Source organism: Aspergillus viridinutans (genome assembly GCF_018404265.1).
Source record: "Aspergillus viridinutans IFM 47045 DNA, scaffold_13, whole genome shotgun sequence".
Taxonomy (NCBI): Eukaryota; Fungi; Ascomycota; class Eurotiomycetes; order Eurotiales; family Aspergillaceae; genus Aspergillus; species Aspergillus viridinutans.
Genome location: NW_025091229.1, coordinates 171852 through 189015, shown reverse-complemented (window position 1 = coordinate 189015; position 17164 = coordinate 171852). Strand labels below are relative to the sequence as shown.

At 51.5% G+C, this 17164-nt stretch overlaps 8 protein-coding genes across 8 annotated transcripts; 6 read left to right on the top strand and 2 right to left on the bottom strand.

The window, feature by feature from the left end:
* Positions 1 to 906: 906 nt before the first annotated feature.
* Aspvir_002829 (extracellular metalloproteinase) lies at positions 907 to 3013 on the top strand (the record flags this gene model as incomplete). The annotated part of the gene is made up of 5 exons (XM_043274424.1): positions 907 to 1263; positions 1312 to 1706; positions 1757 to 2307; positions 2358 to 2772; positions 2827 to 3013. 5 exons carry the CDS (start codon positions 907 to 909, stop codon positions 3011 to 3013), a joined length of 1905 nt encoding a protein of 634 aa, XP_043130359.1.
* Positions 3014 to 3674: 661 nt separating this feature from the next.
* Aspvir_002828 (GPI anchored serine-threonine rich family protein) lies at positions 3675 to 4403 on the top strand (the record flags this gene model as incomplete). The annotated part of the gene is made up of 1 exon (XM_043274423.1): positions 3675 to 4403. One exon carries the CDS (start codon positions 3675 to 3677, stop codon positions 4401 to 4403), a length of 729 nt encoding a protein of 242 aa, XP_043130358.1.
* Positions 4404 to 5624: 1221 nt separating this feature from the next.
* Aspvir_002827 (uncharacterized protein) lies at positions 5625 to 6426 on the top strand (the record flags this gene model as incomplete). The annotated part of the gene is made up of 2 exons (XM_043274422.1): positions 5625 to 6065; positions 6118 to 6426. The coding sequence occupies 2 exons, from the start codon at positions 5625 to 5627 to the stop codon at positions 6424 to 6426; spliced, it is 750 nt and encodes a 249-aa protein (XP_043130357.1).
* A 135-nt stretch (positions 6427 to 6561) lies between these two features.
* On the bottom strand, positions 6562 to 7380 carry Aspvir_002826 (putative alanine--tRNA ligase; the record flags this gene model as incomplete). Its single annotated transcript, XM_043274421.1, has 1 exon — positions 6562 to 7380. One exon carries the CDS (start codon positions 7378 to 7380, stop codon positions 6562 to 6564), a length of 819 nt encoding a protein of 272 aa, XP_043130356.1.
* A 1479-nt stretch (positions 7381 to 8859) lies between these two features.
* On the top strand, positions 8860 to 10056 carry Aspvir_002825 (protein kinase family protein; the record flags this gene model as incomplete). Its single annotated transcript, XM_043274420.1, has 1 exon — positions 8860 to 10056. The coding sequence occupies one exon, from the start codon at positions 8860 to 8862 to the stop codon at positions 10054 to 10056; it is 1197 nt and encodes a 398-aa protein (XP_043130355.1).
* Positions 10057 to 10092: 36 nt separating this feature from the next.
* On the bottom strand, positions 10093 to 11603 carry Aspvir_002824 (glycoside hydrolase family 30 protein; the record flags this gene model as incomplete). Its single annotated transcript, XM_043274419.1, has 2 exons — positions 10093 to 10694; positions 10742 to 11603. 2 exons carry the CDS (start codon positions 11601 to 11603, stop codon positions 10093 to 10095), a joined length of 1464 nt encoding a protein of 487 aa, XP_043130354.1.
* A 1139-nt stretch (positions 11604 to 12742) lies between these two features.
* Aspvir_002823 (peroxiredoxin) lies at positions 12743 to 13661 on the top strand (the record flags this gene model as incomplete). The annotated part of the gene is made up of 3 exons (XM_043274418.1): positions 12743 to 12926; positions 12989 to 13170; positions 13224 to 13661. 3 exons carry the CDS (start codon positions 12743 to 12745, stop codon positions 13659 to 13661), a joined length of 804 nt encoding a protein of 267 aa, XP_043130353.1.
* Positions 13662 to 14121: 460 nt separating this feature from the next.
* Positions 14122 to 16900, top strand: acoC (aconitase family protein; the record flags this gene model as incomplete). Its single annotated transcript, XM_043274417.1, has 8 exons — positions 14122 to 14206; positions 14265 to 14674; positions 14726 to 14908; positions 14956 to 15315; positions 15362 to 15902; positions 15964 to 16265; positions 16326 to 16503; positions 16551 to 16900. The coding sequence occupies 8 exons, from the start codon at positions 14122 to 14124 to the stop codon at positions 16898 to 16900; spliced, it is 2409 nt and encodes an 802-aa protein (XP_043130352.1).
* Between the last annotated feature and the right edge of the window lie 264 nt (positions 16901 to 17164).

Sequence of the window (17164 nt, the reverse complement as noted above, 5' to 3'; positions counted from 1 at the left end):
GGAGTGGGAGGAACCGCCTGCACATGACCACGAATGCCGGCTTCAAGGGTTCAGTATTTGCGATCATTAATAAGCAAGGCACTCTTCGAATATATATAATATGAGTCAGATCTAGCAGTTTTCGGACGGATTCACATGAGCCAAGGACCAAAGTGCCAAGAGAATAAGCATCGAAGGGACTCTTCAGCTTGACCCCGGCTTTAATCCCCTCGTGCCTCGCATAAGGGGAAATGCCGGTCACGAGTCACAGGGAGAAGTGTTATCACCGTATTATATATAACCTGCAGGTAGATAGTGCTGCTAAGAGTCAGCCATGTAACCCAAGGAATTGCCAAGCATTTTCTCGAGTCAGTCCGACGGACTATAAATGCTTTCCCATTGGACGCAACGAGGAAAGTCGCGGCATTTACTTCCCATATTGTACACCCAAGACCAGCTTGTACCGGCGGCAATATAAAAGTCTTGTTGGAGTAGATGCTGCAGCAAAACGACGCGGACATCCGACGGACAGGTCTCTGAAATCCTCGTGAAGATTGCGCCCATAGTCCACTTTCCATCAACCATGCAGATTGTTATCTTCAGCAAATTCTCACGCGGTCATGCACTCATGCACTCAATTCAGAGCACAGTCCGCAATGCTTACAGATCAGGCTTATCTCTGTTAATGTGACTGTCTCGGAGCAGCGATGCGGGGAAACGGACACTTACCGTCTTGCAATATCCCATGATGTGTATAGCTCCGGACTGGGTCGGGCCAAGATCGGACAGTTCTATCTTGACGATGATGATGAAGATGATGACCTGAAGCAGATGCTCTGGTATAAATACTCAGCTGGAGCTCATAGAGCTCTCCTCAGAAGCATCCCAATTTGAATCTGGTATCCCTCTTCCTCAGATCACATCAACATGCGAGGCCTTCTTCTGGCTGGGGCTCTTGCCCTACCTGCTTCTGTCTTTGCCCATCCCGCTCATCAGACTCAAGGACTCCAGCGTCGTACTGTTGATCTGAACGCTTTCCGCTTGAAGTCCCTGGCCAAGTATGTCAATGCGACAGAGACCGTCATCGAGGCCCCGTCCTCCTTTGCCCCTTTCAAACACCAAAGCTATGTGGAAGCGGCGACTCAGCATGTCAAGATGGTTATCCCTGATGCGACCTTTCGGGTGGTTGATGACCATTATGTTGGTGACAATGGTGTCGCCCATGTCCACTTCCGCCAGACAGCCAACGGTCTCGATATCGACAATGCCGATTTCAATGTCAACGTATGTATCATGTTAGCAGTGTTTGTCTCTCGCTAACGAGGTGTGCAGGTTGGAAAAGACGGAAAGGTCTTTTCGTATGGCAACTCTTTCTACACCGGCAAGATCCCAAGTTCGGCCTCTTTGACGAAGCGCGACTTCTCCGACCCGGTGACTGCTCTCAAGGGAACTACAAATACCCTGCAGCTCCCCATTACTGTGGAGGGCGCGTCTTCCGAGAGCGCAGGGGAGAAGGAGTCGTACGTTTTCAAAGGGGTCTCTGGGACTGTCTCCGATCCCAAGGCCAAACTGGTCTACTTTGTCAAAGAAGATGGAAGCCTCACTTTGACATGGAGAGTTGAGACAGACATTGATAGCAACTGGCTCTTGACCTACATCGATGCCAAGAGTGGCAAGGAGATCCATGGTGTGGTGGACTATGTTGCTGAAGCAGACTACCAAGTATAGTGAGTATCGAGTCAATCCACTCCAAGAAAACTTACAGACATGATTCCAGCGCGTGGGGAATCAATGACCCAACAGAGGGCTCGCGGACGGTGGTCAAGGATCCTTGGGACTCCGTCGCGTCGGAGTTTACCTGGATCAGCGATGGCAGCAAAAACTATACGACTTCTCGCGGCAACAACGGGATCGCGCAGTCCAACCCCAGCGGTGGATCAAGCTACCTGAACAATTATCGCCCTAGCAGCTCGAGCTTGTCGTTCAAGTATCCCTATACCACGAGCTCGTCGCCTGCCTCATCCTACATCGATGCATCGATCATCCAGCTCTTCTACACGGCCAATACCTACCATGATCTGCTTTACACCCTTGGCTTCAACGAGAAGGCCGGTAACTTCGAGTACAACACCCACGGGCAGGGCGGTAGTGGAAACGACTATGTGATCCTGAATGCCCAGGACGGCTCTGGCACCAACAACGCCAACTTTGCCACTCCTCCGGATGGCCAGCCCGGCCGCATGCGCATGTATGTCTGGACCGAGTCGACGCCGTACCGCGACGGCTCCTTTGAGGCCGGAATCGTGATCCACGAGTATACGCATGGTCGTACGTATATCTTGATTGTTCTTGAGAATCTAGGCATTAACGTTTTGCAGTTTCCACCCGTCTCACCGGAGGCCCTGCCAACTCCAACTGCCTGAATGCCCTCGAGTCGGGCGGCATGGGCGAAGGCTGGGGTGATTTCATGGCCACGGCCATCCGCCTCAAGTCCGGTGACACTCGCTCAACCGACTACACCATGGGAGAATGGGCTGCGAACCGGCCAGGCGGAATCCGCTCGTACCCGTACTCGACCTCGATGAGCACCAACCCTCTCACGTACACCAGCCTCAACTCGCTGAACGAGGTCCACGCCATCGGCACGGCCTGGGCGACAATGCTGTACGAGGTGATGTGGAATTTGATCGATAAACACGGCAAGAATGATGCGCCGAAGCCAACGCTCCGCAATGGTGTGCCGACAGATGGCAAGTACCTCGCCATGAAATTGGTCATGGATGGAATGGCGTTGTAAGTTGCCGAGAAAATCGTTCGAGAGTTAATCATGCGCTAATCAAGAGACAGGCAACCATGCAACCCCAACTTCGTCCAGGCCCGTGATGCTATCCTTGATGCTGATACTGCCCTGACTGGTGGTGACAACCAATGTGAGATTTGGAAGGCATTTGCCAAGCGTGGTCTAGGTGCTGGTGCGCAGTACAGCTCGAGGAATCGTGTTGGAAGTACTCAGGTTCCCAGTGGTGTTTGTTAGTAAGGAGTCTAAGGACATACTGAGCAATAAGGGGTAGTTTAATGATCCTCATGACATTTCTTGGCACTATTACCTTTATCCCGCAAATTCCCTTGCAAATTGCAATAAGCGGGGGATAAATAGGGTGAATCAACAGCACACCATGAATGATTAACCAATCCTGGACTGCTGGTACCTATCTAGCCTGGTTCTACTAATAGTAAGACAATTCTGGTCAGGAAATGAGCACGAGAATCTGGACCAATTGAGCCCCCTGATTTATAGCCAAGAAAGTAGCCGAGTTCAGGCCCAGCAAGAGTCTCGAACACGGCCAATAACTGCCCACAGCAAGATTAACAACAATCCCAAAGAGGTTACGTCTAAGACCATTAGATGATAGCTGATCCATTGCTGCCCTGCCTTTTGATCCTGGCTTTGTAGACCCTGCCACACTACCTTGGTTCATTTCGGAGGGTTCTTGTAGAGGCTGAGAGCAGTCCCATACTTAAGCCTAGTGGTCCCCTTTCCATCTTCCAACCATAAAGCATCAGTCTGTTCAGTCTGTTCAGTCTGTTCCAACTACTATTCATTCCTTGCTTTGCATTATCACAGTCACTCTTTAAGTTTTGTTCATTATTCAGACGTGTTGTCTGCTTCTATCTAAAAGAATACGAGGATCAACATGATGCGCTCCGTGATTCCCCTGATCGTCTCGCTTGGCTCGCTGGCTGCAGCCATTAACATCACCAGTCCTGCGGCCAACACCACCTACGCAGCCGGGTCCACTGTGACCGTCAAGTGGACCAGCGTCGATACCGATCCCACCAACTTCAGCCTCTATCTCTGGAACTTTGTCTCCTGGCCTCCAACCTATGTTCCGCTGGCCCTGGACATCCCAACGGCCGATCTGTCCCACGCGGTCCAGATCCCCTGCGACACCAACCCCGAATGGGGCTACCGGATCAGCGGCATCAACGGCACCAACGTCTACATCATCTACGCGCAGGGCGACAAGTTCACCGTCTCCGAGCCCGTCGACGGCACCGACTGTGTCGACCCTGCTCCTGTGCCCACGCCGTCCACCTGCCCCAGCGCTGCGGCGTCTACCGTTTATGTCACGGTGAGCCCTACCGGTTCCAGCTCCCGTCTTTTCCATCCTTCCTCCCACGTCTCCTCTCCTTCACCCAGCACCACTGCAACCTCCAAATCTGTGAAGCCCGGAATCGTGCCTAAGACTATTGGTTGGTGTTCAGACTACTCCCACCCTGTGACCTTGGACAAGGTTCCCACCCCGACTCCAGCGCCTATGGTGACTCCCGCCCCGGGCCAAGATCCGGGTGCTCGTGGTCCTCGTGTCAAGACCATTACTACGACTGTGAGTGTCGAGGCTTGTCCGATCGACGCGATCTGATGGAGTCTCCGCGGGGAGTCTGTTGAATGGTGCAGTCAGATTTAGTTTCTTCTGCCTTTGTATTTGTCCAGTACTAGGTATACTTTGTAGTAAATATTGTAGGAGACATTTTATGTAACAATAGTCGGCTATTATTAACTCTAGCTAGTTCTACTGCGTAGCATATCGTCCTCGGCTGTTTAACTCCCGTCCAGTTACTCTACGCATGGCTGAATGGGACACTAACAAAAGCATTTGGTTCAATTTCAAGAGGTCCTTCCGAGCCAGTCAGTTGGTAGCTCACACCAGTCATTAATGTTGAGAATCTGCTATGATGCCGGGTCTCTATATTTGTGACATATATCTGTAGGAGTTGTCGCATGGCTGGCAAAAATACAAGGTGAACTTTGGTACAGCAATAGAGGCTTCTGCTTGTCATACTCTTGGGATTGACTGGGGTAGCACCAAGGAAAATATAGAAATGATGAATATCAGTCAAGCATTCTTGGCCATTCTCTATGCAGACTTGGACTCTTGGTAAAGACTTGTGAAAACAAGACAAAATAAAGCTCGGCCAAGATATCCGCTCACTCATATCTTCTGCAGAGTGCAGACAAGAATAACGGATCACTCTTGTAGAGCATACAGAGCCTACAGGGTCTAAATTTGGCTGTTCTCCCGATCGACACGAGCCGGACTCTATTTTTGGGATACCAAATTGTGCCCTGGCAGTCCAGGTCCAGGAACACGAACGCTAAGCTTCGTATTATGGTTGCATCCGAGATCAGCCATCCCCACCACTCCAAAAATGGTCCAGCTAGGATATTTGTCGATACATTTCACGAGATGCATACGAGATAGACCCTGATCCTTCCCCCAGGTGGGGCCAAAGTTTCCCCAAGGCCCTCATCCTGCGAGCCATTCCTCTCGTATACGGACGCGGGCTGTTTGAAGTAATTTCCGAGGCAGACCGGGGCAATTCTCATTTGCCCTCGCTCTTGTTCTATACGAGGGCATGGATGATCACCGTGTTCATGGTCGACAATGGGGACACCAGACTCGAGTTTACATCTTTTGGAAGATCATGCAAAACGAACATGACGTCCAGGTCCGCTATATAAAGGACAATTGCACCCCTCTGTCAGGGTCTTCTCATCACCATCAACATCTTCATCCTCAGTCTCAAAGATCAAGGCAATCATCGGAATAATCTCATCAGAACCTCTTGAATAAACCGACATCATGTTGTACCTTCCTCTCGTTGCTCTCTCCTTTGCTGCCACCGTTCCCCTGGTGAGCGCATACCCCATCACTGGCGATGGAGTCAACTGCCGTTCCGGTCCTGGCACCGAGCACCCCGTGGTCAAGTCCTACCCCAAGGGCCATGAGGTCTCCATTGTCTGCCAAGCTGCCGGCACCGACGTCAAGGGCGACTCGATCTGGGACAAGACGTCCGACGGCTGCTATGTCGCCGATTACTACGTGAAGACCGGTAGCTCCACCTATGTCACCAAGCACTGCGATGGCGGCAGCGATGGTGGCAGCGGCGGCGGCAGCAGCGGCAGTCTCCCCGGTCTCACTGCCACTCAGTCCGCTCACGCCCACAAGGTCATCGATGAGGCAAAGAAGGAGGGCCTGGGTCGTCAGGGTTGCCTGGCTGGTATCGCGACTGCCTTGGTCGAGGTGAGTCGATCCTCTTCGATCTTCAGTTGTAGTCATGTACTGATCGAACTAGTCCAACCTTTTGATGTACGCCAACAGCAAGGTCCCCGAGTCCCTCAAATACCCCCATGACGCCGTCGGCCACGACTACGACAGCGTCGGCATCTTCCAGCAGCGTGCTGTCTACTACCCCGACATCGCTGCCGACATGGACGCTGCCCGCTCTGCCGCTCAGTTCTTTGCCAAGATGAAGAACATCAGCGGCTGGAAGACGATGAATGTCGGCAAGCTTTGCCAGAAGGTGCAGGTCTCGGCCTATCCTGATCGCTATGAGCAGCGTGTGCCGGCTGCTGAGAAGATCTGCGCTGCTGGTGGATTGTAACCTTTCTCTCGATGCGTCAACAGCGCAGAGTGTTAGGACTGTCGAATTTTCTTCTACCATTCTCATTACCGTTTGTTTAGATTATGTATATTTTACTCTCCTATATTCTGTCTTGTTGATAGCAATTGACTTGAATCACTCAGCTACGGTATAGCTGACCTTGGACTTGCCGGCCTTCCTCGTAATCTTCCTCACCGTAGTCGAGCCACACAGATCCGTCGTATCGACATGCGTGCCTCCACAGGGATACACCTCCGCTCCGACGATATTGACCACGCGAAACTTCTCGCCGGGGGCAATAGACACAGAACCGCGATCGGGCAGCAGTCGCTCCAGTCCCCGTCTTCGAAACTCCTTCTCATCCCACCAGTCCACCTCGACGGGCAACTTGGCGTCAACAAACTCGTTCACTTTCGCCTGGATCGCATCCTTCCATTTCCCATCGATAACACCCTGGAACTCACACGCCGCCGCGTCAGGGAAATGCGACGCCTTGAGCTCGTCGAACCCCTCCACCTCCTTTTCCAAGAGGTGTCGGACCGCCGCGCCGAGGACATGGCCCGCTGTATGCAGACGCGAGTACAGCAGACGCTTATCTGCGTCTATTGCTTGCTCGACTGTATCGCCCTCGGAGAAGACGGTGGGTTGGTTGAACCGACCAAAGTGGAGGACTTGGCCCTCGCGTACTGCGTCCATGCGGACCGCTGCGACCGTGAACGCTACACCCGAGGCGTGGGCCATGGTGCCCTCGTCCGATGGCTGTCCGCCACCCTGGGGATGGAAAATGGTCTGCTCTGTGATAACCGCGTAATCTTCATCGGTGCCTTGCTTGAAGAGCTGGCGGTTGGATTCTTCCAAGGCTGCGAACGGGTGGATGGCCTTCACGATGGTTTGAAGATTGTGGAGCTTGGCATTGTGCTGGAAGGCGAGAAAGGTGCGGTCGGTCCAGGTCATTATTAGTTGAAGCAAGTCTCAGTTGGATTTAAGCTTGTAGAATGAGAGTTACTATGGTGTGGCACTATGAAAGAGACAAGTGGCTTCATTATTTTTCCTTGCGATCTTCCCGCGGCACAATAAGAGTAACGTAATCTCCCAACGGGGAATAGCGTCAACGCTCTCTGCTGCTGCGTGTATTTATTTCCATCTCGAAGAACGATTATTCTGAAGGGCAAATCATTATACGCTTTACCACCAGTAAAGCAAGTGTGCTTTTAACAGTCATTCCAGGATATAGCCCACATCTGTCTGCCAATGCCCGACCAACATTTACACCAACGCGCCCGATGTCGACCTAGCAGTGCTAGCAGTCAAGGATGAAAGACTCCAAACGAAGGAGAGACGCATGTGCATCAAATGATGTGATAGCTAGATATATCTCAGTTGTCGCATAGAGCGCAGCATCCGGTACACCCCAAACAAGGTGGCATAGATGCCTGCGCCGGCTGTGGCCCAGGCCGGGGCCTGCAGACGCAAGGACGACATGGGAATAGGACCTGGCTGTTTGTAGGTATCCGATCGGACGACGTGCTTGCGCCTTCGGTCTGTGTCTGACAAGTTGTTGTCATCCTGCTTAGCCCAGTCCCTGTTGATGTTCACCATCCACAAGTAGCATACCTGAGGGGGTTTGAATCCTCTGCCTTAGAGTACCAAAGAGAGGTCTTGAACGACCGACAATTGCTTGATACATGTTCGTGGTAGACTTCAATCCGGGAATCGAGTACAGAGATCTTGTTAGCTTTGAAGTAGATGGGATATTGTTCATATAATCAATGGACACTACGGTATTATGAGCAAACGACAAGAAGACAAATGTCTCGATAATAAGAGTCCGGGGGCGACTGGCCATGATCAAGCAGTCATAAGACCCGACATTCTGTGGAGTGGCGAATTTCATCATGACTTCCCCGGATTCGAGAAAGCCAACATCCTACCAAGGTACCGATGCTGTCAGAGAAATAAACAGCCAGTCAGTGGTTCGTCGACTATCCAATCGTTTTTAGGATTCTTCATGTTTGCGCGGTTGGCTCGATAAGGTTATGGTTAGCGCATTCAGGTGTATGGACATTTATATATAGATGCATGTTGTCCACGAGCTTTTGGAAACAGTCATGCACGGACCCTGAGCATTCAAAACGAGTTCTTCCCCGGGATTGACTCGAGTGACTCGAGTGCCGCGTTGTGGTGTCGACAGGCTGATCTACAAGTTGGCAAAACAAGGAGGATGCGGATAGTTGCATGGTAGTGAATGTTATCCTGGTTCATCACCTTTGAGCGACAGTTATGGGATGGTGACTCCGCAAGGTGGCTTGTAGGACTGATATTGAATGGCTGTGCAGAGCCAGGGGTGCAAGGGATAGTACATAAGGCATGACCATCCCACCATTCTGCCATAAAGTTCCTTCAGATTTGTCTCCTTCGACTCGGTCATTTCCTATGGAGCAGATGCTGACGTCGATCGAGTTTATATCGTATACCGAAAATGAGGATTATCTCGCAGAAGGAAAGCCAGAGCCTAACATTCGCTCTCAAACCTTGATTTACCATTCAGGAGACTCCAAATGGTGGATAAAAGTAACGTTCAAGGGCGAGACCTCCCATGGACTGCAGCAAAAGACCTCGAAACGCGAACGTCGCAAAGAATTCCAAAGCTTCCTCCAGCACATAGACTATTCCTCGTTGCCGCTTCTGGATGACACTGTAACTGAAGTGCTTTTGGACGATCTTGCCGAACCCCATTATGCGACATTGCCGCTACGAGAAACTGAAGAATTTACCAGCAGCGTTTTCGCAACGCTTGCCAGAACATTGAGATACACAACGCGGGAAGATCCTTCGAGGGTCGTCTATCCCTCGTGCCATGAATTCCCTTCGTTTCCACAGACCAACATGGCAGAATTGTCACATGAGATCGACATTGCTGCCGGAGTTTCCAAAGTGTTCGATGTCCATAACAAGACACCCTATATTCTCAAAGTTGTGAATCGACCCCTCTATCTGCCCCATGACACAGGTATTATACGCAGGGAGCTTGAAAACCTTGGAATCTGCAAAGGTGTACCCAACATCGTACAAGCAGCTGGTATTGCAGTGTCTACGAACCCTTATATGACGTCCAGCGCGAGGGATCAGCTTCTTGTCGTGATTGGTATTCTGCTAGAATTTCACAGTGGCGGTTCTTTACAGGAAGTCCTGAATGAGGGTCGTCTCTTGGATCATCCTTGGGAAAGTTGGGCAATACAGATTGCAACCGCGCTGGCTCATCTGCATGGGGCTGGGATCACCCATATGGATATTAAACCTTCAAATGTTGTCCTTGATTCAGACGGAAATGCGATACTTATCGACATCAGTGGCATTGGCGGAGTCACATATAGGTGGTGCGCCCCGGAGATACGAGATGAAATATCACCAACCGCTCTCCCTTTTGAGGCGCGCCGGCTAAACGACCTATGGGCTTGTGGGCAGCTTTTATCAGAGATTGTATCGCGTGCAGAACACAGCCCCATTACGAAAATGTTGAGGCAGATTGCGGATTGTCTCACAAAAGAAAACACACAGTCACGTATGACTTTATTGGAAGCTATCTCACAACTGGAAGCTGCTGGCGTTGGCAAGGTGTGGAAAATGTAACTAGGGAATGGTACTAATGTATCCAGCCTCTACCTTTCAAGCAGCCGGAAGAACCCAGGTGGTCACAGATTGGCTAGGAACGTTCCCACTCCACTGCTGTCCGCTCTTGGTAGTGACAGTCACGTAGACATCATTGCCAAAAGTGTTTTCAATGACCACAGTGCGGGTTCCATCGGGGTTCAACGAAGCCACTGACTGGATGCCGCCACTGCCAGAGTATGTGTAGCTGCCACTGCCATTGAGCACAATTGCACCAGGGGGCATGAACTTGCTGAATTGCGCCATCATGTAGTACGCTGTGTTGAGCGTGTAGCCTCCGTTGTTAATGGTCACCAAGCCTTGACATGTGGCGCAGCCGCCAGTGGACAGATGCGGACCATCCTGGGCGTTGGTCCCCAGAGTCCATGCTGCAACTCCCGAGGCCCAGTTCTGCAGGGGACCCATGGTGAAGTCAGCCGCTTGATTCCATGAGCCGGCGGGGGTCCAGCATTCGGTCATGTATTGCTTCACTCCAGGGTTTGTGTTGTGGAACTGGCTTAGCACGGTCCAGTCGACGTTGGGAGCGTAGCAGTGCCAGGCGACCGACTTGACGTACTGACCGGCCTGGTTAAGGACGGTCTGGGGATACGATGGGACGTCTGTGACAGGTGAGCTTTGTTGCTGTTATATCAATGGAACCACTTACCAGTGTTGTGGTCATAAGCCCAGATTTCAGTATTGAGCCCGGCGCTGGCAAGAGCTGGGCCGATATAGTTTTGGATCAGCTGTGCCGACTCATAGTCATAGACATACATGGTGGGATAACCGGCCGAGCTGTACAGTGGCTCGTTCTGGATGGTAATCGCGTCGACCTGAGCACCGAGATTCTTATAGGCTTGGATGTACTTGACAAGGTACTGCGCGAATTGACTGGCGTAGCCCGTACTACCAGTGCCGCCGCTGGTCAGATATCCATCGTTCAAGTTGTTGTTGTTCGTATTGCCATCGATGACGCCGTTCAGCTTCATCCATCCTGGCGCGCTCCAAGGAGAGCCGAGGATCTTGAGGTTGGGCTGCAGAGACTTCATCGTAGCCAGCATCTTGGCCATGGCCGTTCCCCGGTCGCCCAGATTGAATCCCGACAGTGACGGATCGGCATTGCCACCATTGTCATCGTACGTGTAGGCTGGGTCGCCGGACAGATCGGATGCCCCAATGGTGTGTCGCATCAAAGCAAAGTTCGCTCCGGCAGATGTCATCAATTTATTGAGCAGGTCCTGCAACACGGAGGCAGACAAAATGTTGAACGAGGAGACCGTGGCATCGGTGACAGCAGCACCAAACCCAACAATAGTCTGTTTGTGACCGGACGATGTGTCGTCAACGGTCAATTGCCAGGTTGATTCAGAGCCAGGGGTTCCTGCTCCTTGGACCGGAGCTGCTATGGCGGAGAGCTTGTAGTTGCCGGCCGAGTTGGAACAGTATGCCGACGCAGATCCAGCCCGCCTCTCTGGTGTGGCATGGCTCAGGGCAGTCAAGCCAAGCAGAGCACCGACGGATATACGCATTGTCAAAGAGAAGTAAGTGCTTATCTTGCTCTGGATATTTCTGGTGTCGGTAGAAGGTACTGGTTGAAAGATCTCGGAGCAGACAGGCGCAGTCAGGCCTGATTTTATACCCACAGGCGGGTTCATAGGCCGATATGAATTCGGCACTTGCTTTTGGCAGGAATTAAGCTACAATCCCTCCTCGAGTGTATTATTGGTCAGAACAATCCAGGTGCATCTTTAGGAGCAAGTAGCAACACAAGCATTAACTCGGCGGAGTACGGGGCATGAAGAATACTACCCACAGGATGAGGATACCACAGTATCATGGACTAAGGCAAGCCTCAAACCTCTCAGAACAAGCTCAGTGATCAATATGGTATTGATCTTCAGCCCCTAATCAATGCCGACGTCTTCAGCCCCCGGACTTCGCCATGGCTGGACTTTTAGCTCTGATACCTCAGACGGACTCTCGACCAACAAGGCTAAGCCTGCCGCTGTAAACAGCATCATACCTCTCCTGACAGTAGTAAATTTATATCAAAGGGGGACAGGATAAGCCCCATAACCCACCTTTCTTACCTGAGTCCATCTTACGTGAGAATTAAGGATCACGCAGCGGGTATACTTGACAGTTTCGGTTTAGTGTGGAGTATGGAGGATGTACTTGGATGCGCCTGGAACGGGCTCCGTGCATCATCAGTTCTTGAAAAGAGAGCATAATAATACTAACTATCATGACTTTCTTGACAGTTGACACCCCTGAAGAAGACGTCTAGCTCAGTCATAAGCCTCTATGGCATGACACTAGCGCCCCCATGGGTCCCCCGCATCTACACCGTCTTTGTCTTCCTCAAAGAGACCATTTTCCCGAAAAGGTAATGCGGGGGTGACTTCATCCAAATCATCCAATTCTCCATTTGCTCCCATGTATTGTTGTTCATTACAATCGAGCCTATCGAGGAAGTAGAGGGAAGAATTGTTTCTGCCTCAGGCATGCAGGCCCTCGCAAGCTGACTTCCCAATACGGTTACCTCCTCGTACTGCCGTGCCCCTCCGATGTTGTTGCGTCAATCAACCATCGTCAAGTCATCGGATATACTCTCGTTTCTGTCATCAATTGACAGCCAAAAAGCCAGTTGATTCAGTCAGTCGGTACAATGGCATCCATTCTACCCCGTACTGGCTTGAGAGCCCTTTCTGCGCTTCCCAGAGCTGGCCCTGTCTCGAGATTGGCTTTCTCCCGCCAGCTTCCTCGCGCCCAGCCCCTCGTGCAGCCCTTCGGTCGCAGATTCCTTGCGACGGTTCCCCAGGAACAGCCTCGCCTGCGTCTTGGTTCTACTGGTAACTTATTTCTCCCCCTGCTTCTGCTGTACACCCTGCTCATATATATTCTCTGCCTGTAGCTCCGAACTTCAAGGCTCAGACCACCAAAGGCGAAATTGATTTCCACGAGTTCATCGGAGACAGCTGGGCCATTCTCTTCTCTCATCCCGCCGACTTCACCCCAGTATGCACGACCGAACTCGGTGCCTTTGCCAAGCTGAAGGGTGAATTTGACAAGAGAGGCGTCAAGATGATCGGTCTGGTAGGTAGTTCTCTCAATTGGAGCAGGTTATGATACTCATAGATCATTTATAGAGCGCGGACGATCTCAGCTCTCACGGCGACTGGGTCAAGGATATCAACGAAGTCGCATCGACCACCGTTCAGTTCCCCATCATTGCCGATCCCGAGCGCAAGGTCGCGTTCCTCTACGACATGATTGATCAACGCGACCTGGACAACATCGCCGAGAAGGGCATTCCTTTCACCATCCGGGCGGTTTTCATCATCGACCCTGCCAAGAAGATCCGTCTGACAATGCTGTATCCTGCTTCCACCGGCCGTAACTCCGCCGAGGTCCTGCGTGTGATTGATGCTCTGCAGGCGGCAGACAAGAAGGGCATTGCCACTCCCATCGACTGGACCGTTGGCGAGGATGTCATTGTTCCGCCGTCCGTCTCGACCGAGGACGCTAAGAAGAAGTTTGGCAATGTGCGGGAGATCAAGCCCTACCTGCGCTACACCAAGTTCTAGGTGGCTTCCAATTCAGTAGACTTGTAACAACAATAAGATTTTCATTATATGCAGCGTGATATGTCAAAGTAGCCTTGCTATGAGCACTACGTCAGCTCTCACATCTTGGTTCGCCAACTTGTTCGCTTTACTGGTACTGGCGATAGGTCACTTTTCAGCACGCATCGAGTAATGACAGCTTCGGAACTGTAGACTCGATTGATTGAACCAATGCTTCGTGTCGCTGGCGTTCCGCACTGCCGTGTGCTGTCTCACTAATTGCTAATGGCTGGCCAAGTCAAGGCCAACTCCTGGCCTCGCACGAAGAAACGGTACAGCCCGTTTCCGGGCCGCAAGCGGGCTGACAGTCGCACAGCAGTTGTCATCGCAGTGGGACAAAAGGCTATAAGGCAGAGTCCTTCGCAGAACGAGTCTCAGTGGTCTTCGCAGTCCCGATTGTAGCTTGATTTGCGGATTCAAGATGCCTGAAACCAATAGCAATAGTTCAGTGCACATATGCCGTATCATTGAGCAAACAAGGCACATACGTCTCGACGATACATCAAGTAAGACGGCTCCAGCTGTTGTCCGGGCTAGGAGAGAGCAAAACTAACTATTCCAAAGGAAAGATTGCGTCCACCATCGGACAACTTTCTCAAATCAGAGACGTGATCGAGATCTTGCGAAACCTGGGCCATGTCCGCGAATCCTCTGCTCTAGCCGATGTGCTTCGCGTGTGCACCCAACCGCACGAACTTGGAGGGCTGGGTCTAGACGACGCGAGCGACCTGACAGCGCAGCAAGAATCAGAGGTTCTGTTCCTCGTGTCTGCCTGGCTGGAAGGGCTTAATTCGGAGGATAGGTCCAGATCGATGCTTGCTCCGCTGCCATCAAGGCCTCCAGGTCGGCGTGGGATGACTCTAAGCGAGAAAATCTTCGCGTTGCACGACGTGGTTCATAGAGGTTGGGTGGCTCCCGGAGATTTGATTCGGGTCGATGTCGATTGGGTGATTGCGTCGGAGGCATCATGGGCCGTGAGGATTTACCATCACGACTTCTTCTCCGCCGCTAAGGCAGTTCATTAGGGCATGGAGACTACGTACAACGATCTAGGCAAGCCGGGGATTCATCGCAACGATCGTTTCTGGCTCGCCGGTGATCATGTCGTAGATCCTCGAATCAGAGACGTTCCGAAGGTTCGCGCGCTCATTGACGCAAGTGAGAGGGCAAAGCGAGTGTTCAAAATGACCGAGTACCAGGGAATGAACGTTGGTCATGATACCCTTAACTCCAGGGAGATGCTAACATGGTTTAGTATACTATTATCCACACCGAGTTCTACAGGGAACGAGCGCAACCTGGCATGCTGATCATTGGCTCCGACTCACATACGTGCTCCTCTGGCGCATTGGGATGTCTGGCGATTGGACTCGGGGCAGCAGATGTGACTCTCCCCTTGGTAACAGGAGAGACGTGGTTCAAAGTTCCCGAGTCCATCAACATCCGTCTCTCGGGCGTACCTAAGCCTGGAATCGGCGGAAAAGATGTTATCCTATACATCTTGCAGCAGTTGAAGAGGAATACTGTCGCTTCTGACAGGATCGTCGAGTTTTCTGGCACCGGTGCGCAGTATTTGTCTGCTGATGCTCGATTTGTTATTTGCAACATGACAGCGGTACGTCAATGCCGTTGAAGCCTTTATGCCTTGCTTATTGAAGAAGGAACTCGGTGGGATTACCGGGGTATTTGTGCCTGACGAAATCACGCGCGACTTCGTGGCCAACAGACGCTTACAGCAACACAAGAATCTCATCACGTACTTCAGACCCGACAGCGATGCGCAGTACGCCGCAGAACTTGACATTGATCTTGGAAATGTTCAATCATTCTTTGCTCGATACCCGAGACCAGATGATGTGGTTCCTGTCTCGGATTATGCAGGAATGCGGTTGGATGGTTGCTTTATTGGAGCTTGCACCACAACCGAGGAGGACCTCATCCTTGCTGCTCTTGTGCTGGAACAAGGGCTAAAGAAAGGCTACCAGCCAGTTAAGCACGGCAAGAGGAAGATGGTACCCGGGTCATTGCCGATCCTGCGCAGACTACGCGAATTATGCCTCACCGACGTCTACGAAGCGGCGGGTTTTGAGATTGGGGTACCAGGCTGCAGCTACTGCGTTGGCATGTCGGCGGACCAGGCAGCTCCAGGAGAAGTCTGGCTCTCATCCCAGAATAGGAATTTTGAGAATCGCATGGGGAAAGGTTCGTATGCGTGCCGCTTAACGGCATTCTTTCGCTGAAGGATGCAATGCAGGGTCAATAGGGCATCTAGGCTCTGCCGCAACTGTCGCTGCATCCTCATTCGAAATGAAATTGACCGACCCTCATGACTTGCTTTGTGGGATCAATTGGGAGCGATGGATATCCTTGCGCGGGTCTTCTGGACTGATTGCGAACACGGACGCGGCTTCTCATCTGACCTATGTTGAGCCAAGCGACTCTCCTGCTCTCTCTCAGGAGAGACCTGAATCAAGTATTTTCTCCAGATACACACAAGAACCCCCGTTTCCTGGAACCCTGCGTGGCAAGGTCCAGCTGCTAGACGACTTCATCGACACAGATGCGGTATGCTCAAATAACTACTGGTATTCTTTTGTTAGGCTACATTTGCTGATACATCCATAGCTAGCACCGGCTGAATTCTTGATGGACATGAAAACTAATGAGCAAAGTGGTCTGCATTGCCTGCAATACACCCATCCGTTGTTCCGTCAACGAGCCAAAGAAGGCTTCAACATCGTTGTGGCTGGTCAAGCCTTTGGCTGTGGATCGTCGCGCGAACAGGCCGTCATGGCATTACTTGGTGCGTGATACCACTCCCACACCTACTTTTGCTGATAACATCTCAAGGCTGCGGTATCAAATGTGTGATCGCAAAATCGTTTGCCTTTATCTTTCAACGGAACATGCCCAACCTCGGCCTGTTGGGCATTACCATGCCTAATGAGTCGTTCTACGCCGCCGCCAAGGATGGCTCCGAGATATCGATTGACCTCCGTGCGCACATTATTGGCATTGATGGACTCCGCTTTGGGTTCCAATTGAGTCACATGGAACAAGGACTCTTCCGCCATGGTGGCATTACTTCTGCCTTTCGCAAATTCGGGAACAGACTGTTCGAGGAGCTCACAGCGGCAAAGAATGTTGGAGCAAGCCACAAGGAGGGAGATTGTCATGTACCCAGTGCGCTACAATGGTAGCGATGTCTCCCTTGGTCTTGAACCATCTCGTTCATTTGCCCGGTGGCCACTGTCTATGCCCTAAAAGCAGCTAAGGTAGTGGCATTGACACCTGAATGTATTACTTTCGTTCTTTTCCTATTATCGACAGATAGCATTCAAGAGGAGCCACCCAATGCACTTGAAGTATTCATGATATGATTTTCTTGAGCTTCTCTTGCTGATTTCAGTATTGTTCTCCACACTCTGTGGGTTCGTCCAAAGTGGAAGGTTTCTGAGTTGTTG